General features: G+C 49.5%; 1 protein-coding gene across 8 annotated transcripts; it reads right to left on the bottom strand.

The window, feature by feature from the left end:
- Positions 1-4,415: 4,415 nt before the first annotated feature.
- LOC113888706 (putative monooxygenase p33MONOX) lies at positions 4,416-17,897 on the bottom strand. Of its 8 annotated transcripts, none has more exons than XM_027535733.1 (9): positions 17,680-17,897; positions 16,491-16,702; positions 16,171-16,257; positions 13,093-13,271; positions 10,381-10,510; positions 8,256-8,380; positions 6,201-6,307; positions 5,907-6,049; positions 4,416-5,797 (listed from the first exon to the last, which is right to left on the bottom strand). In XM_027535733.1, the coding sequence occupies exons 3-9, from the start codon at positions 16,196-16,198 to the stop codon at positions 5,589-5,591; spliced, it is 921 nt and encodes a 306-aa protein (XP_027391534.1). In that variant the 5' UTR covers positions 16,199-16,257; positions 16,491-16,702; positions 17,680-17,897; the 3' UTR covers positions 4,416-5,588. The 8 variants fall into 8 exon arrangements, with proteins under 8 accessions (XP_027391534.1, XP_027391532.1, XP_027391531.1 ...); XM_027535731.1 differs by having other exon boundaries at positions 16,491-16,689; XM_027535730.1 differs by having other exon boundaries at positions 16,491-16,603.
- Between the last annotated feature and the right edge of the window lie 1,271 nt (positions 17,898-19,168).

Genomic DNA, 19,168 nt, shown 5'->3' with positions numbered 1-19,168 from the left:
TGAAGTACTGGTATTAGCCAGGCAAATGGGGAGGGCAAAGTTTCCCAGAAAGAAAAACAGCATGTCCAGGGACCTTGAGGCCAGAAGCTACTTAGTGAGTCCAAGGAACACAGAACAGACTAGTAGGACTAGGATTCAGTGAGCAAGGGGAGCGGGAAGCAAGACCGCAGGCCTAGACAGGAGCGGGCGTGAAGGGCCCTCCGGCTAGGGAGCTCACTCACCTTGATTCCCAAGTGAAGGAACCCAGCAAGATGGTTGACGTCAGGCCCGATGGGTGGCGGACAGGCTGAGGACGTGAGAGATCGGGAGGGCAATGGTGACGAGGGTGTGACAGGCCAGGGGTGAGGCTGAAGATACACCCAGGTTCGGCCGGTATTGACACGGAGGTACATGGAAGAGCTGCAGAGACGGTAAAGGGCTCCATGTGACCTTTAGATCAGAGGCCCCGGTGACAATGACCTTGACACATGATAATCGCTAGCCCTAGTATTGACCCAGAGACTAGTAACCGCACGCCCAGCCCAAGTATCTCGAGCCAGGCCTTGTGCCACATAAGCGCTTTGCAAAGACTGCCTCACACAACAACCCCAAGAACCTCTGCGGTAAGAACTCTCATCCCTACTGAAGCATAAAATCCAAGGCCCCCGCCGGCTGGGCCAGGATGGTTCAAGTCCACTGGCCAGGACTTCCTCCCCCTGGGCGGTGGGTAGGTAGGCACTGCTAACCTTTGCTTCTCTGAACTTCCTGTGTTAATAGACTCCAAGTTCCTCTTGCTCCCAAGTCTCCCCTATCCCTCTCTTGCAGCCAATTCTTTGTTATTTTGAAGTCATTTTCATGTTTTTCAGAGTAGCACATGCTTTAAGAAAATCAAATTCTACTAAAAGGATTTTGTCCCCTGTGACCATTCTTCCCAAGTAGCAGACTGAAGCATTGCACATTTCACTGCTTAAAACATTCCACATACCTCCTTTTGCTTTCAGAAGACAAACTCCACACTGGTCTGTGACCCAGGCTGCCTGCCAGTCTCTTCTAGTCCTGTTTTCTTTCTTACTACCCAGCTCTAACCTCTAGTTTTCCAAACAAGCTTTTCCTGTATCATTTGTACCTTTTCCTGCTACATGGACTGCTTTTCCGCTAGACTTTTGCATGCTTACCTCCTTATCCTTTGGGACTCAACTAAGAGGCCCTCCCCAACTAGAATGCGCCGCTTCCCTTGTATCCTCAGTGTTCCTGTTATCACGGCACCCAGTTTATTTGGTTGCACTCACCAAAACCACAACTGTCTTTGTTGACTGGTTCACTGTCAGGCTTCCTGCAGCTAGAACGTCAGTCCATGAGGGCTGGGCCCAGGTCTCTGATCGCACTGTCTCCCCGGAGCCTAGCCCTGTCCCAGAGGCAGGGTAGACGCTCACTGTAAACGCTGTTTAAATGTTGAAATGCCCCTATGATGACATCTCAGGGCTGCTGTGCCTCCTGTTTCCAGACTTTTTGGATATTCTACAATCTATTACACTTTTTTTTTTTTCAGTTGATTGTTTTCTCAAATTTCTACACCCTGTAGTTCAGTCCTTCTAGTAACCGTTAATGAAGGTGCCATCGCCCCCTTTTATAAATGAGATGGAGAAATGACGCTGGCATGGTCTCTGGTGCACCCGGACTCAAGGCCTGCAGGGCCCTTCCCTCCGTTTGCCTTACTTGTGACCCTGTGCTCCTGGGCCTCGACTCCACACACTCCAGAGCCCTGCTGGGACCGACTCATGGTTTGTAATGGATACCTTTAGAAGTTTTTACTTTCCCCAGCATTTTATTTTTGGACCTACAGAAAAGTTTAAGGAGTAGTATGATGTACACTCATATAACCTTTACCTTGATTCAGAAGCTGTTAATGTTTTGCCATATTGGCTTATCTATTGATCTATCCACATACTTTTTTTGCTGAACCAGTTAAAAGTAAGTTGCGCTATCATAATCCTTCATGGTTAAATACTTCAGCTTAAGAATATTCTCCTACATACCACTATTCATTATCCCACTGATTTTATCCTTGATACAATGTTACCTAATATGTGCCAGTAATACCCTTGACTGGTGTTTGGTTTTGCTTTGGGTCAGGATTCAGTCAGACATCACACGCTGTACTAGGTTGGTGTGCTTTTCGGCTTCCTGCCATCTAGCACAGCTGCCAGCCTTTGCTTGTCTCTCGTAATGGGACATTTTGAAGAATCCAGGTCAGTTATTTCATAGAACACTGCACAGTTGGGGTTGCCTAGCTATTCTCTCATGAGCAGCAAAAACACAGAAGAGATGAGGGTGTCCACCCCTTTCCAGTGCGTTACATCAAGAGGCAGGAACATCAGTTTGGTCTCATTGATGTTAAGTTGGACCATATGGTCAAGGAGTGTCTATGAGATTTCTCCTGTGTTTTCTTCCCAGAGGGTAAAACTTTGAGACTCAATATCCTGTTTAGCCTTTCATTTGGTGAACTACTAAATTGATTTAGTAGATTGAAAAATGGTCCCTTTCTAGTTATGTATCCCTTCTACATTTCTTAACTGGCCTTCTGGTAAAAATGACCTTTCCCTTCTCCCTGCACTCATTCTTATTTACTATGGATTTGGGACATTTTAAAATTCAGTGTGTTAATAGTCCCATTTTTTTTTTTTTTTTTTTGCCATTATTTACCATCATATTGTTCAAAATGTGGCCAACAGGAACTCTCTAACGTGTCCCCCTTAGTTTTCTAAGCATTCCCTTACTTTCTTATGAAAAAAGTCCCAGGTTCACCTTGTAACTTCCTTGCCATGATCCTAAAATCAGCCTTTTTGCCAAGAGTTCTGGCATCTCTTAGTGGGGAGTGGGAAATAGTATTTTGAAACCAAGATCTAGGTGCTGAGCATGCTGACTGCTACTGGGACAGCCATCAGTTATTATTGCTTCTAGGCCCTTTCTGACAAGAGCTAGTAAATTATGTAATTAAAAAAAAAGTCCATACTGATACCTGTTTCCACTTCCACAGAATTCTTCCTCTTCCTGTTCCTTAACTCAATCTTTTCTCCCACAGTGAGAACCCTTGCTTTATTCTCAACAACACGAATGTATTTATTCATTTGGTCTATCCTGCCATACATACAAAATGGATTCTTTTAAATAGAATTACAATAAACCAAAATCAGGACAAACTTACCACGTAAAACTTAGTATTTCTTTGCAATTCTTTTCAAAGAATAGTTCTCCATTTTATATCCATTTGAAATAGTTTCATTTAATATAGGTTCGTTGTCTAAATCAACAAAGGAAAAAGAACTAAAACCAAGGCTTTTTTTTTTTTAATACTAAAACCTGAGGTCCAGAGAGAACCAGAACAAAGGACCTTTCAGAAATGGGCCTTTGACTTGTAGCCTAGTCACTCGTCAACAAATCTTTGCCTAGACCCTACCTACCAAATTTCATCTTCCCCAGTCATAGAATAAAAGTCGTACAGAACAGTGCCTCTGACTTTTTCCCTCTTGCAGAGCACTTGCGGAGCTCAGTGATTGACCGGAAAGACTTAATAATCAAAGAATCAAGCCCAAGCCCCAGCAGGGAGACGATATCTCCGTGGTGGACGTGGAGAAGCAGATCGAGGCCTTCCGCAGCCGCCTGGTCCGCATGCTGGGGGAGCCGCTCGTCCCGCAGCTGCAGGACAAGGTGCACCTCCTCAGGCTCCTGCTCTTCTTTGCCGCAGACCTGAACCCCGACTCGGAGGCCTCTCCGTAGGCCCAGAGCAGCCCAAGGTCGTCCGAGGCACTGAACACCGAGAATACCTCCTGAAGTCCACCTCCAACTGCTTGGAAGTCCCAGAAGTATAGAAAGTAGTTTAAAATCTAACAGGACCAAACCTACCTTATTTATCTGTAGGCTATGATAACTTTCTAACTCTTTAGTAAACATCTTTTTTTTTTAACAACCCTGTCCTAGCCTCTTCTCAGATATGAGTTAAATACACACGGTGTATATATTTTTTAATAAATTATTTATGTATACTTTTTTGAAACAGGTAATACTGTATGCACTATATGTCTAACATTTCCATTCAAGATGTGAAAAAAAGAATCCATGTGCTGAAAAAATTCGAGACGTCAATGTTACGTCATTCAAGGTACTGAGAACCTGTTTCAAAAGAGAAAGATGTTTGTCTCCCTAATGGAAAACAAACATCCTATGTTGGACCTGTGATGCTGCCTATTTGTGGCCAGTCTGTTAAGACCTAGTGTAATGAAGGGGGATAGAAACAAAAATACTGAGTGTGCTGCAAAAGAATTGATGTGGAAAGGATACAATAAAAAGGCAATGGTGTTTCAAAATACCAAGTTCATCGTACTTAGGCTTCATGACTGAGCAGGCAGAATGGAATAACAATGAAAAAAACCTCCATCTATATTTGAGAAAGTAGTAAGGATTTTTATTGTCAAAACAAGTAAGAGATACAAGCATAACGGAAGACACGAATAAATTAATTCTGATCATTTGAGACTCCAGGGTCTCTGGGGGAAGGTCAGCTCGACTCCTTGTGTAGACACAATACCGTCCAAAGCAAAAGACAGCAGGGACGGGAGACAGCGCTCAAGACGGTGGCTGCACGTGTGCAGTGAAGAGAAATGAGAGTGGCCTCCCCGGTTCCTCTCCTCAGCGAGGTATGTGTACAGAGGTAGGAGGCTCATTTGAGGGGAAAATGATTGCATACAGAAATTTTTTAATTCTCCTGCCTCCCAGGAAAAACATTTTCAAGCCCTAGCCTGAACAAGAAAATCAAAATAGAGTGACACTAGTTTCACATGAACCTCCAGACTATATTCGAACTGCAGTTGCCACCTCTTTTAAAAAGTTTAACATCCATTTATCTATAGCAAGCCAGTAGACTGAATTTTCTCCTTTAGGAAGTTTTCAACCAAATGGAAGCTAAATTAATGTCACTTTACAGTGCAACAAAGGCTGTGTTAAGACTAGTGTTTGTTCTGTGACACGCAGAAGAGAAGCACCCCTCCCACAGCACAGGCCCCAGAGGTACCACAGCAAGGGCTGGCTGTGGGACACAGGGGCCCACGAGGTCCCCCAGGACGTGAGGAGACGCCGGTGCCAGCACAAACCGGGGGTCCCTGCCGGGGCTGGCTCCTAGCTGTACCCAGATCTCAAGCAGGCCTTGGGTTCCCTGACTGACCAGACCGGCGCCAGCACAGCTGTGAGGGCCGAAGTCACCTGTATTAGTCCGCGGACATCCCCACGCCATGGTCCCCATGCGCACCTGGACACGGTGAAGGAATCCTGAAGCCTTGGTTTTGGAACAACGCAGACAGTCACCTAGTAAGCAGTGGTCCAAGTTTTGGGGAGGTCCCCATATACCACTGCTCAAGTTTAGTCTAACGTTAAAGCAATACAAAACGGCTTTTCCACACAAGGACAAGCTTTGCACTAATGTTTCGCAAAAACCAATTATGTCTCCATCTAGCCTCAGTTTGATTTCACAAAGACAAAACTTTTCCTATGTCAGAGCCAAGGTAAAGGGAGCTGGGCTCGATACCCTTGATGCAGAGTCCCCAGGACAGAAAGCTCTAGAAGCCAGTGGGTGTGAGAACATTCAAGTCCCGGGGTTTGAGGCTGTGGGCCCGTGGCAGCTGTTTCGTCCCTTCCATAACTGGGATATCCATCTTGGGCGGCTTGAACGTTGCTGGCTCCTCCGCCCTTCGGGTGGCTTGTGCGCGCATCACTTCCATTGGAGAAGGTTTCTGGGCTCCTTTGTAGGCTTGGATGGCAAAGCCTCCTGCAGAAGTAAACCACAGAGCAGATGATTTCAAGATCTGTCGGCAGTTACCAGCATACATGGTCAAATGCCCGCCACGCTGCTTTCTTTAGTGAAGAGGGTGCCTTACCTGACTCAGACTTCTGGAGGGATCTTGGTCCAAAGAGGCTCCATTTATCGGCCGAGCTTCTGTCTTTATCCCCGCTTCCAGAATCCATGGTGCTAAGGCTGGGGCCAGGTAAGGCTGTGGCAGAACCAGAAGTGAACCAGCCTCTGGAAGAGAAAGGATAAAATGCCAGGTAACACATCCTTTTGCTCCAGCTCTAGAAGTGTTCCCTGCTGAGGCCAGGGACCGCCAGCTCCTGCCCCTGACTCGGAAGCCTCGGGCTGAGCCCCTGGCTGCTGGGCCCGCTGAGGTGCTCACCTGCTCTTCTGCTTAGGGGAGGCCTGGGGGCTGCTGCTCGGGGTGGACTGCGTGGACGCCGGCTGCCTCTCCTCTCTTGCTGTCTCTCCACTCTGGAGCTTTAGTTTCTGCTCACATGAGTTAAGAAGAGAGACTTTGTAAAAGTCAGAGCAGATACAAAACAGCTAGTTAGGGTGTAAACAACCTGCTTCACACTAACTTCAGGAAAAGGAAATGTTAACAGGTGCACCATCTGGATCACAGGCCAGATATTCTTCAGGCTCTGCCATGCTAGGTAAAAGGCCGTCTTTTAAAAACATGTTTTCATCAAATACATCTCAAACACCTCTGTACTAACTTCACACCAGAGCTTCTGACGTCCGCACATTTACAGCCAGTAAGTGGAGGAGCCAGAAGCCCCGCAGTGGGCCCTCAGCACCCCTCCTGCCTCGGCACGCCACTCTCTCCAGCTCAACGCTCCCTCTGTGAACCTCGCCCGCCCGTACCCAGCCACCCGGTGCTCTGGGTGCAGTAAACAGACGCCTAACCACAGACCAGCACTTTCCCCGGGGAGACAAGCCTGCTTGTCTCACTGCTCCTGGGCCATGGCTTCCACACGTCTCCATGCCCCGTGGCTAGGATGCCAATGCCCAGGCTACGCTTAAGTGCCCACGTGTGAATCCTCTCCATCCTCAGCACGGGAAACTGTGTGAGCTGGCATCTCAGCCATCCTCATGTTCTACTCCTATGGCCAGGATGCAGAGGATGTGCCAGATGCAGTCCCATGGGTACATGGAGTGAACTGGGCAACTGAATTCAGAATGACACCCTGGAAAGTTCTCAGTGTCAAAGGTTGACAGTGCTCCTCTCCAGAAGCATCTGTCTTGTCTGAGAGCTTCAGCTGAACACCAAGCTAACCCTGACTCCCCCACATCATAGTTTTATGTGTAGTGTGCAAAAGTCATCTGGGACACTCATTACAAAATGCGACCATCGTCTACAGGGTCTTGTATCTCTGCCACAGGCCACGAACACTACATTATTCCTCTGTCTGTATACTGTATAACATGCCTCTGAGTACGCCCCTTCAGGAGCCAGATTCTCAGAAGATTTTGGAATATGAGAAAGAATCCACAGGGACTAGGGTATCCAGAGATTTGAGTTCAGATACTGTGGATGTTTAAATACATAACCCTAAACCCCTGTTTCTTCATTTACAATATACAGATAATAGTGTCTATGTCAGAGGATTAGTAAGATGAAGTCAATATGAGTGCTTGATAAAAGCAGCATTAATTATAAAGTGATAGTCCCTGAAAGAAAATCACTTAAAACTATTTTATTGATACAATTATTTGGTCATTATTAACCTTACTGAAGGGGCTTCCCAGGTGGCTCAATGACAATCTGCCCGCCAGTGCAGGAGATGTGGGTTCAATCCCTGGCTCGGGAAGATGCTCTGGAGAAACTGAAAATGATAACCCACTCCAGTACTCTTTCCTGGGAAATCCCATGGACAGAGGAGCCTGGTGGGCTACAGTCCATGGGGTTGCCAAGATTCGGACATGACTTAGTGACTAAACAACAAAAGCCTTACCGAAAATTCTTTATCCATTCCAATTTTAAAAATGAAAGAGCAAAATCATCCCAATTCTACCCTATTTTAATTTTTTAAAAATTAAATTAGAACCTGGCACTCCTTCCCACCCAGCGTTACCTCTGTTGAGGTTCCCAACTCTCCTTTCTCACCCTCGGTCACCCACTAGTACACAGAGTGACCCGTGTTGGCTCTGTTGTTCATCACATGCTCACACGATCAGCCCAGAATCTCATTTGACCCTCCAACCCAAGCTTTATAGGCAGATAAGCAGAAACAATGAGGTTGAGAGCCCCGGACCTTTCAGCTAAAGTGCGACCACCCTGGAGGGGGACTAAACAAGCTCTCAATTCCTCATTCAAGCCTCTTCCCACCCCTCTCCTCAACCCCCAACTAGCTGAGCTGGGAGCTCCTGGACCACAGCCACGCTCAGGCTGTAAATGACGAGGTTTGTGTTCAGTTCCTAAGAACAAGCTTACGTGGAGTGCTTCCGCCACTCGAAGATACTTGGTCTCCTCAGTGGTAAGGCCCTTGTGGGGGGTGTAGCCAGCATCTCGCAGCCCTGCCTGTTGCTCAAAACGCTGAATGCTCTCCTGGGTCTGTTCTGGGGACAGAGGAGATGATAGTCATGGCCATCCCCCCTCCCATCGCAACCTGGGGGAGATCAACAGATAGCTACCGTTCTCCCCGGGAGCAAGAGCTCACACCGGCAGTCTGAGAGGGCATCCCCCAGACAGGCGGCATCGCAGCAATTCTGAATCTCCCACAAAGCCCCTCTGAGCAGAAGGAAGCCTCCCTGACACAAGCTAGAGAGACAGCCGGGGAGCCTCCAGGGAAGCACTCCTTACTGTCCTCACTTGTACCCCAGGACACTGTCTGTATTAATATTTAGAAATGCAACACGGAGAAGGCAGCTGACATTCAGAAACAGTGCAAGCTCTCCAATACAAAGCTTTCTCGGAGAGACTCACCACCCTCTCTAAGACCTTTGCCCAAAGAGAAACCAAGCCACGTTTAGGCCAGACGGCACCAGGGTAGCGGTAAGATCCGAACCAGAGAGAATAATGTGCCTTGAACTGGCCAAGGTCTACTGACTCAGTGCTTCCAACGGTGTGCGTAGCTGCCCGCCACGGGGCCTGGCACAGCATCTGATTATCTCATCATCAGTGTCAGTGATGCCTTGGATGACAGCGGAATTCCTGCTTCATCTGTCCACTCTACATAATACACCCCTCATGGGTGAGAATGCGGCAGCTGTGGACCAAAATGCAGACGCCACAGGTCCTTCAGGACTGAGTTCTTCCCCTTCGAAGGGGCTAGATTATTTCCATCAGAAACAGAAGCAAGGGAAAACACACACACACTAAATGTATGAGGATGTTTTCCAGTCTTGCCAGGTAGTCACCTTAAAATTTTAAAAGCAGGAAAGGACTTCTTTGTGAATACAATACACTAATTTAAATGCGGCTTAAAAAAAAAAATTTAAGATTATAGCAACATCAAAAGTTCATGGCAGTATTAACTAAAAAAATAAAATGGTTTATTATACCTGCAATTATATAAAAATATACTTACAGGTGGACATAACTAAGCCAAATAAGTATCTGAGTGATAATAATATATACTGGGGTTCTATGATGTTTTATGCTGTTGGTAACCTCTATTTTCAATAAAGAAGTTCTACTGCACAGAAAGAACAATGACTGAGCTTCTTAACACTGCCAGGACACATTCTCAAGGTTGCAAAATACAAGTAGTAGCTGCTGATTCAAACACTGCATTTCTGTGTGAATAAGAAAAAAGTCCAGGTAAGAGTTTGAACTTCTGGTTCCTAGGTGAGTTCTTCAGGAATTGCCCAAGACTAACTGACGCCCTCCCAGAGCACATGAACAAGGGCTTCTGACTTCCAACATGCCCTGCCCTGGCAGAGGCTGCTGCTGACAAGCAGGACTCTGTATCTAGTGACTGTTAACTTCCCACAGCAACTAGAAGGACCCTCCAGAACCACTGAGTTCAGATAACTTGTTAGGATTTTTTTAATTCAGGCTATCTTGTTTCTAGTTTTATCAGGACCATAAATCACATATTCTTAAGACTAAAGACTGGTGCCTCAAGGTCCAGGGAAAGGAACAACTCTGAGCCATTTAATTTAAAAAAGTAAGTGCGGGGCAGGTGGGCGATGGCTCCGTGGGTCTCCTCCTCTAGCAGAGCCTGAGACGGCAGCGGCAGCAGCCCCTGGCCCCTGACACTGTGCTATCTAACCCTGCCACTTACTGCCGGCCAGATCCCCCACCTCATGGAGGGGAAACAGCTGCCACAGTTAAGACAACTTGCCCCAGGCCACACTGATGGACAGGGGAAAGCAAGGCTGTAGCAACAGAGCGGCGGTAGTGCCCTGAATGAACCACGATGCTGAGCACTGGGTCAACCTCCCGCCTCAATGGAGCTTCAGCACTGGTGCCGCCTGGGCAGCCAGGCTGGCTTCAGCGGGGCTCGCTGAGGACAGGCTGAGGCAGGCGGGCGTGCAGAGCCCCTGGCAGCTGATGCGGGGACTCAGCTCTCCCCCGCCCCACTTGACTCTATTCCGAGGGCGCAGAGGCTTACTTGTGATCAAAGAGCTCATGATGACATGGGTCGCTTTGGCCTTCACCACAGGGGCCTTCTCTGCACTGTCAGTGGCCGGCGGCGGGGCCGGGGCAGGCGGGGAGACGCTGGGCTCTCCCTCCTCCACCTGCTCAAGAGGGGACGGGGTACGTGAGCAGACACGGGAGTCACAGCCTCAGCCCCCCTTCGGGAGCCATCAGATCCATGAGGAAACACGTGAAGGGGGCTGTCATCCCCACCTGGTTAGATGCACAGAGACAGCACGTATGACTTGATACAAAGAGTCTGTATTTATATACTTGTGGGAGAGCCAGAATCTGAAGCTCTAGGCTTTACTGTCGTCCCAGACTGTGTCCAATACACTATATTACCAAGGCCCTAAGGATGCAGACGCCTATTACTAAGCGTTGACTGTGTCCCGAGCACCATCCCTGCTTTTGCATGATGAACCACTGCATCTACTAAGTAGTTCTGGAACTCTGCCGACATCCTGCCAGCATCCACCAGAGGGCTTATTGAACAGACTGCTGGGCCCCACCCAGAGGGGATTCAGGAGGTCTGAGTCAGGGTTCAAGAACGTTATTTCCAACAAACCCCCAAGTGATGCTGATGCTGCAGGTTCTGAGACCACACTTTCTGGGCCATGGCTCTAAAGGTCCAATAATGGTCTTTTAAAACAGACCAGAAAGTCTCCATAGCGCCTCATCTTTCACGCGAGCGAGCTGGAGCATGCTGCCTTCCCTCAGCTCAGTACCTGACACGGTGCTCAGCTCTGACTGGAAGCAGAGAAGTGGGCTTCCTCTTTATTCTCTGCTTCTCCAAAGGAGCTGAGAGGAAAGATGGTCAGAAAGGAGGGGAGAAGAAGGGAGTACTGAAATGTTGTATCCCTGTTACAAAATAGGATTTAAACTTCTCAGCTACGATCTAACTAACTCAAGTAAAACCTAAATAAACCTCTGCTTCCTCACTTGGGAGGACAGCTGCGGGTGGGGATGTGGATGCCTAGGGCGTAGAGAGTTAGGACCAGCGGAAGCATGCACGCAGAGTCGGGCTGGGCTCCCCGTGGACAGCGGCTGTTCCAAACGTCAGCTGTCCCAGCTGGGGCACAGCCGAAGACTGGACGCACGTTCTTTGCCTCATGAAGCAAGCGGGAGCCTTCACAGGTGCAGAGGGTGGTGGGCCGCCATCCAAGCCCCAAGCCCCATCAGGAGCCGCCCTTATTTCCTGCTCCAGTCCTGGGAGCCTGCTGCTTCGGCGCCACAGGCAGGCTGCCAGGGCCCTTCTCTGCTGGTACTGCCAGCACTTTTTACACAGAGCGCTTCCACCTCAACAACTGACTGGGTCAGATTTTGGTAGATGGCTAATGTGGGGGAACGTGCCCTGGAGCTGCAGGGGATCCTTCATGGCGACAGCAAGAGGCGCCCCATTCTGAGAGCCTGACGGGGCGGGCGTGGGTGAGCGGGGCACCCCCATTAGAAAGGAAGGCTCAGACACGGCTCTACTGAGAGAGGTGGGCTGGGAGCCGCAGTCACAGCATTGGCTCCACACAGAAGACTGGACAAGCCTCCCCGCTGTCTCTTCTTTAATCCCCACAGCAGCTCCGTGACAAAAGTATTGTCATCTCTCACACGAGACGCTGGCTCGGGGGTGAGGCCAGGCTCACGGCGGGGCACAGGCTGTTCGGGGCTCACCCCCAGGGCCGCTTACACGGGGGCTTTACCTGCCCTCAGGACCCGAGCTGTCATACGACCACACTGCAGCTCGACCGCAGGTGCAGGTGAGGAGGAGCCACCGAACTGGGCAGGCCTAGCTCATTCAGGCAGCGCGACCACCTTTCTGGCACCTTGGTCGTGGGAAGTCAGAGGTGAGAGACAGTCAGGAAGCAGAGGCTCCAGTGACATGCCTGCAGCCAGCATGTAAGAACCGTGAGCCCAGCTGCACAGAGGGCTGCGAGCGCAGAGCGGCGCGTGTGCCTGCGGCAGGAGGGCCGGCGAGGAGGCAGCTCCCCGGGGTCGCCACGGGACCGGTGCCCGAGACAGGACCGCACGAGGAGTGGCGCAGCACATCTGCCACGCCCTCCACCAGATGCTGCAGAGGGGTGCAGATCAGACGCGGCCCTGCCCCCAGGATGCTAACGGAGGGTGCCTAACACAGCAGGGGTGCTGACAGGGTCAAGGACACCGGAGACCTGAAAAGCAGGGGAACAGTTTACTGGTAGGACAGAGAAAGATCACAGAAAAGACTGAGATCGAGCTAAGACTCAAAAGATGCCATTTGTCAGGCAGATGGAACAGAACGACAGGACGGGGACTGGGACTATTCCAGGCAATCAGAGCAGTGACAAGCAAAGACTCAGAGGCATCAAACACCCTATTAAGTACAAGAAATCTTAGTAAGTGGCAAGGCTGGATCACGGCATGTGGGGGGCATGGTGTTCAGAGGACCAGGATCATGCAAAGCCAGACCAAGACTACGGAGCTTGGACTTAATGCTGTGGAAATGGCAAGGGCGGGTAATGGGAGAAGACATGGCCATTCTAGTTCTGAGTGAGAAAGGAAAAGAGGCCTACCAACCCCACAGAGAACAGTACCACGTACAGAGATGAGCGGGTGCCCCATTCGCTGGGTGCCGGGAGCCACCGGCAGTTTTGGGAGCAGAGGAAGGAAAAGGAAGGGGTGGGGCCTGCCAGCAGCACTCGGCAGGGTCAGATACCTTGGCGAGGTCCTGATACTTGCGCTCTGGAATCACTGGCTTCCAAGGGATGCTGCCCATGTCCGATGGAGGAGGAGTCATGGGCGTAGGGTCCTCGAGGGCATCATCATAGCTGAATGCCCGGCGGTACATCCCGATGGGCAGGGACATCTTGCCTAGAGGCCCACTAGGCTCAAGAGCTAAGAACAGAGACACCGGTGAGGATGGGATCACCAGCTGAACATACTGGTAGCTTTAAATAAATTCGTCTGTAGGCAGGAAGGCTCTGAAACACTTCTTCTGGGACAAAGCAAAAGCAGCTGGTTCTGGAAGAGCTAACCCAGGCAAGGTAAGCAAACAGGACAAAGCCCTTCCTCTCGGCCTGCCACTTTGGATTCTCCACTTCACCCACACAGCAGCCCTAATCCATCTTTATGGATTAGCAAATCAAACAATTCAATTTACCTGAGCCAGGTCACATAACTTCAAAGTGCAGTAAGGAATCAAAACCCAAACCCACCTGATTTCAAAGCTTGTATTCTTTAGGCCACAGAAGCGCCCCCGTGGCAATCCCAAGCATCTCAACTCAGGCGAAAATGAGGATGTGAAGTCTTAGGAATTCCCTGGCAGTCCAGTGGTTAGGACTCGGCACTTTCACTGCTGAGGCCCCGGGTTCAATCCAGGGTCGGGGAACTAAGATTCCACAACCCTCATGGCCCGCACCCCCCCACAAAAAAACATGAAGTCTTGTTCCCATTTTATACTATAGATGAGTAAATGAAGGCTCAGAGGTGGCAAATCCTGCCTTTCCTACATCTCCTCAGAAAACAAGAGCAATGACATGCCCGACACGCTGGGTGTCCAGCAGCGTCCAAAACAGTCTCAAATGTTTCCTATGACTCAAAAGAGCAGAGGCAACGTCCATCCAGAAGCTACTGACAATCGTCTCTCAAAGCACTGCCAGCTGACCCTGCTATTCCCGCCCACTGGAACGCCCCACCCTGACGCAGGCTCCCACTTCACGGGCGCGCTCAGCTCTGCCAGACCAGGGAGCAAAGTTCACTTTGTTTGCGGATCCTTTCCAAACAGGACTAATGCCAGATCCTGCCTTCAGGCTGACATTTTCCTTTTGCTACAATTACACAACCACTCTCTCCAAGACATCAACCTGTGTGGCAGTTGAGTCCCAAACCAGCAAAGACATTCTATGTAAACAGAGGGGGACAAGCAGTTACCCTTATTATCACGATTTGTAACAATTACCAACAAATCCATAGAAAGGATTAGTAGTTGCCTGGAGCTGGGTGGAGGGAGGAGCCACAGCGGGAATAAGGCCTGACTACTGCAGGAACAAGGCTTCCTTTTGGGGGTGAGGAAGATATTCTGGAATTAGTGGTGATGGTTGCACAACTTTGTCACTACACTAAAAATCGCTACTGACCTGTTCACTTTAAAATGGCTGAGTTGTATGGTATGTGGATTATCTCAATCAAAACAAACACGTAAGCAAATGACAATCACCAAGTACCCTTCCTTGTCAAGCATACATCCCTCATCTTTTCTAATCCTCATTAAGCAGATATTCTTCCCCTTTTCCAGCCTGGGAAACTGAGGCACAGAACAGTTAAAAACAACAGCCCACTAGCAAGTGTGAGGTGAAATCAGCCAGCAGTCACACCCTCCATGCAACCCACCCCACAAGCAGCAACCTGGTGCATGCAACCCTGGGGCCCAGACGCCCACGGGGAGTTTACGGTCAGCACAACCACAGCGAAAGACAAACTGAAGCACAAGCTGATGGAAGTCTGAGACTCAGGATGAATCGTATCGAAAGACAGAAGGGAGACTCCTATCCCTCCACTTAATTTGGGAGCAATTTCACAAACATCTTAGAGACATCCCAATAGCCTTCCTAAAAATAATAAAGTCAGGTAGTATTTATGAGGAAATATATTTCCTAGTGGCTCAGCTGGAAAAGAATCTGCCTGCAATGCGGGAGACCTGGATTGGATCCCTGGGTTGGGAAGATCCCCTGGAGAAGGGAATGGCTACCCACTCCAGTATTCTGGCCTGGAGAATTCCATAGTCTGTTGCAAAGTGTTGGACACGACTGAGCGACTTTCACACATATTCCCATAAATAGAAAACAAAAATTTTTCTGGGCAGTAAGTAACTACTCAATATTAACTTTTGTTTCACAATTTCCATTTATTTTATGTTTGATCTTCACAGTAACCCTGAGAGACAGGCACTATCATCTATACTGAGAATCAAAAATCAATTCAGGGACTTCCCGGGTGGTCCAGTGGTTAAGAACCCACCTTCCAGTGCAGGGGACGCGGGTTCAACCCTTAGCCAGGAACTAAGATCCCACACATTACCGGGCCTTAGCTAGAGAACCCGGGCCGCAGCTACCAAGGCAGGCCTGCAGGTGCCGCACTGGAGAGAGCAGCCTGCACCACAACGAAGGCCCAGAGCAGCCAGGATAGTAACGGACAGATTTTAAATTTGTTTTAAACATTGAGTGATTCAGACTTTTAAAATCACTAACCCCTCCCACTAAAACAGTCCAGGGAAGGATCAATGACTTCACTAACCCAGAAATTACCACCCGGTAAAGAACCCAGGACTCACTAAATGTTGCACTGAATATTCTCATAACTAAGTTCAAGTTGCCTTGAAGTCAGGCTGGTGTCTTTTTTGCTTTGACTTTCATTCCTCCCAATCTCCTACCTCCTCCTCACCAATAAAAGGGGTGAGTTTAAGTCATTTTGGTACAAGAACTTTTCTGAATTTTGATTTGATACATAAGAAAGTGACAAATTTGTCATACCCTTAAGTGCAATAAGGGTACTCTTTCAAGTTAGATGCTGGGTTCACACCCTGGGTGGGTTAATAAGATAAAATTTAATGTGATAATAAGATAATACTAATCATTTACTAGGATTATATTAATAAGATAATAGATTGGCATCATTTAAATAGTAAGTCTAAATGGCAGAGAGTAACTACTAACATCTGGTCCAGAAAAAGTGGTTTCTGTCTAGTTTAAAACCTTAAAGGGTAAAACATAACTTTATCAAAAAGAACTAAGTTTACCAGGCACTTCTGGTTGTCTCGAAGCCATTGAAAGACTGGGATCCAGGCGCTTTTCCTACACAGACTTTGAGCTGAGTTCCCCGCCACCTAGTAAAAATAACAAAGGGTGTTTTCTTACAGCGAGCACCAAAGACTAGCCCCAATGCTGTTCTTCCAACAGGCACAGAGCTTTATGGCTTTAACACGTCAAAGAGCCGATGAGCGACAAACATGCCAAGGGAGAAAAAAAAGGATAAAGTCAAAGGATTCAGCGTACCGTCACTGATCTTAACACCCGTGATATGACAAAGACACTATGCACAGTGAAAAGGTCCCCTTACCAGAGAGAGATGATGTGACGATTATGCCTACAGGCAGGTATTAATGAGGAACATCGTCCAGCTGCTGCAAATTAGCAAAGCTGCTCAGGAAGAGTCCATCCATCCCAGAGGTTCTGAGAACAACAAACAACCAGCGTTGGCACAGCCCTGCAGAGTCTGCCAAACATCTCCCTGTGTTTCATGTCTTTGCCATAACAACCTAAAAAGAGATACTATACTCATTTCAGTTTTCAGTAAATTAGGGCTCAGGGTCAAAATAACCTGACCCACGGCAAGGGGCTAGGGATCAAGTCAATAAATTCATTCCTTGTTGCTAGTACTGACCGACATTCAGACAACGCTTATCTCGTGTTTTAACCCTCGCAGCAGTCCATTGTTTATTCACACTTTAGAAGAAACGAAAAAGGAGAAGTGACTTGTCCAAGGTCACAGATAAGTGGCCCATCTTGTAAGGCAGATTTCAGCCCCATTTCACCGAGCAGTTCAAACAAAGCTCTGAGGGAGCCGTTATTTGCTTTCAACTTGCTACACTGCCCCCGACCCACCCCCCCCCCGCATCCTGATGAAGCTCAGACGGCAAAGTAAAGAGCATCGCAGAAGCCAAAGTTCCGTCAACCTCGGAGCCCAGGGAGCGTTCCGACAAGGCCACCTCCCCTTTCACTTCCCGGGGCCCGGCCCTCCCCGCGGCCCGCAGAGCGCTGACTTCTCCTTTACCAGATGCAAGACAACGCCACCCAGACGCGAAAGGCCTGGGCTGACTCAACCGCCTCTTCCACCCGGCGAGGCTAAGAAAGGTTACGGAGACTAGGGGCAGGGGCTGGCTTAAGATGAAGGTTCCCCGGGGCAAGGCAAGTAGGAGGCTGGGGAGCTGAAGGCGAGCAGGGGTGGTCCAGGACTAGGCCGGCTTGGTAGAGGCGAGGCCCGGTGCCGGGGCCGCGGGGGCGTCATCGCTGAGGAACCCCGCGGTGGGAGGACACCCCCCACCCCCACCCCCGCCCCGCCCCGCCGCCAGAAGGCGGAGCGAAAGCTGCACAGAGCGGTCCAGCCAAGCTCCGAGCCTGAGTAAGCCAGCCTGAGTGAGGGCACCACAAGGCCCCAGGCCCGGGCCTGGCGGGGGATGGGGGCCAGGCCCCTCCTAAACAGCGGAGCCCGAGCCCCCGGGGGGGCCAGGCCCGGATCCTCCAGTTACCTTTCCGTCCGCCGCCGCCGCGGAGCTGCCTGCGGCCTGGGACTAAAGAGGCTCCAAAGACCCACGTCTCTCGAAAGGTTGTTGCGCAGTCCGGATCCAAGCCATGGTGTGAGCGGCGCTGTGCCTGTAACGACACAGAAGGTCCCAGACGCCAACCTGGGAGGGAGAACAGGATACCAGCCGCCGGCAGCCTCCCTGATAAACTCTCCCGAGGCGGCGTCACTTCACGCGAGACCTGGCAGGATGAGGGCGGGGCTGGAGTATGCTGGGAGTTGTAGTCCACGATACGGCAAGACCCAGAATCATCGCGGGCACTGAGGGTCTTGGGGCCAGGGCTCTGTGTGTCGAACCCGCCAGCTCCCAGAAGAAAAGCGCCCCTAGACCAGCATTCTATGCCTGGGCCTGTGACAGGCTGAGGACAGATTGAGATAGCACGGTAAAGTGACACTCTCAAACCTTTTTCATTTAGGGAAGCTGACGTTCGGAGAGATGTGAAGGCACTTTGACTAAGAAGACCTGAAGTGAGCAGGGACCCTCTTCCAGGAACTGCTGGGTTCATATTAGTAGCAGGGTTCATACTTGTAAGCAGGACCAAAAGGGGAAGCAAGCAGCACCTGCCTCCTCTAGGTGGTGGTGGTGGTGTTCTGTCCCTAAGTTGCATCCAGCTCTTTGGGACAGCATACACTACAGCCAGTAAAGATCCCGTCTTTTGCTATCGCCCGCAGTTTGCTCAAATTCATGTCCATTGAGTTGGTGATGTTATCTAATCATCTCATCCTCTGCAACCCCCTTCTCCTTTTGCCTTCAATCACTCCCAGCATCAGGGTCAATTCCAATGAGTTAGGTCTTCCCATCAGGTAGCCAAAGTTTTGGAGCTTCAGCATCAGTCCTTCCAATGAATATTCAGCATTTCCCCAGCCATCTGGAGATAAAACCGCATGGAGCTATTTTTAAAATGATCAATTCCCTGTCAGATGCCAGCCCTACTGGGGTGACCACTCGCGGATAAAAATCTGCAATACTTAAAAGCTCTCCAGGTGAATCTTATCTTAGGCAATTACAGGTGATGTAAAGTGAAGTGAAGTCACTCATTCGTGTCCAACTCTTTGCGACCCCACGGACTATAACCTATCAGGCTCCTCTGTCCATGGGATTTTCCAGGCAATAGTGCTGGAGTGGATTGCCATTTCCTTCTCCAGGGGATCTTCCCAACCCAGGAATAGAACCTGGGTCTCCCACATCGCAGGCAGACACTTTACCGTCTGAGCCACCAGGCTTCTCTCTGGATCCTAATAAATCCACCTCGTATCACTTTGTCTCTCAATGAATTTTTGCAATGAGACATCAGAGCCTGAGTTTCATTAGTTTTGGCCGGGCTTGAGTCCTGGGAGAGCTGAAGGACAGGAGGAAAAAGCAGTGGGAAAAACGTGCCAAGGAATCCCCTTCATAGCCCGCCAGAAAATTTGCTAAATAGCTGACCAGTGCTCAC

This window comes from Bos indicus x Bos taurus, unplaced genomic scaffold (assembly GCF_003369695.1).
Source record: "Bos indicus x Bos taurus breed Angus x Brahman F1 hybrid unplaced genomic scaffold, Bos_hybrid_MaternalHap_v2.0 tig00001128_arrow_arrow_obj, whole genome shotgun sequence".
Taxonomy (NCBI): Eukaryota; Metazoa; Chordata; class Mammalia; order Artiodactyla; family Bovidae; genus Bos; species Bos indicus x Bos taurus.
The sequence above is the reverse complement of the archived record's forward strand: the minus strand, read 5'-3'. Positions and strand labels throughout refer to the sequence as shown.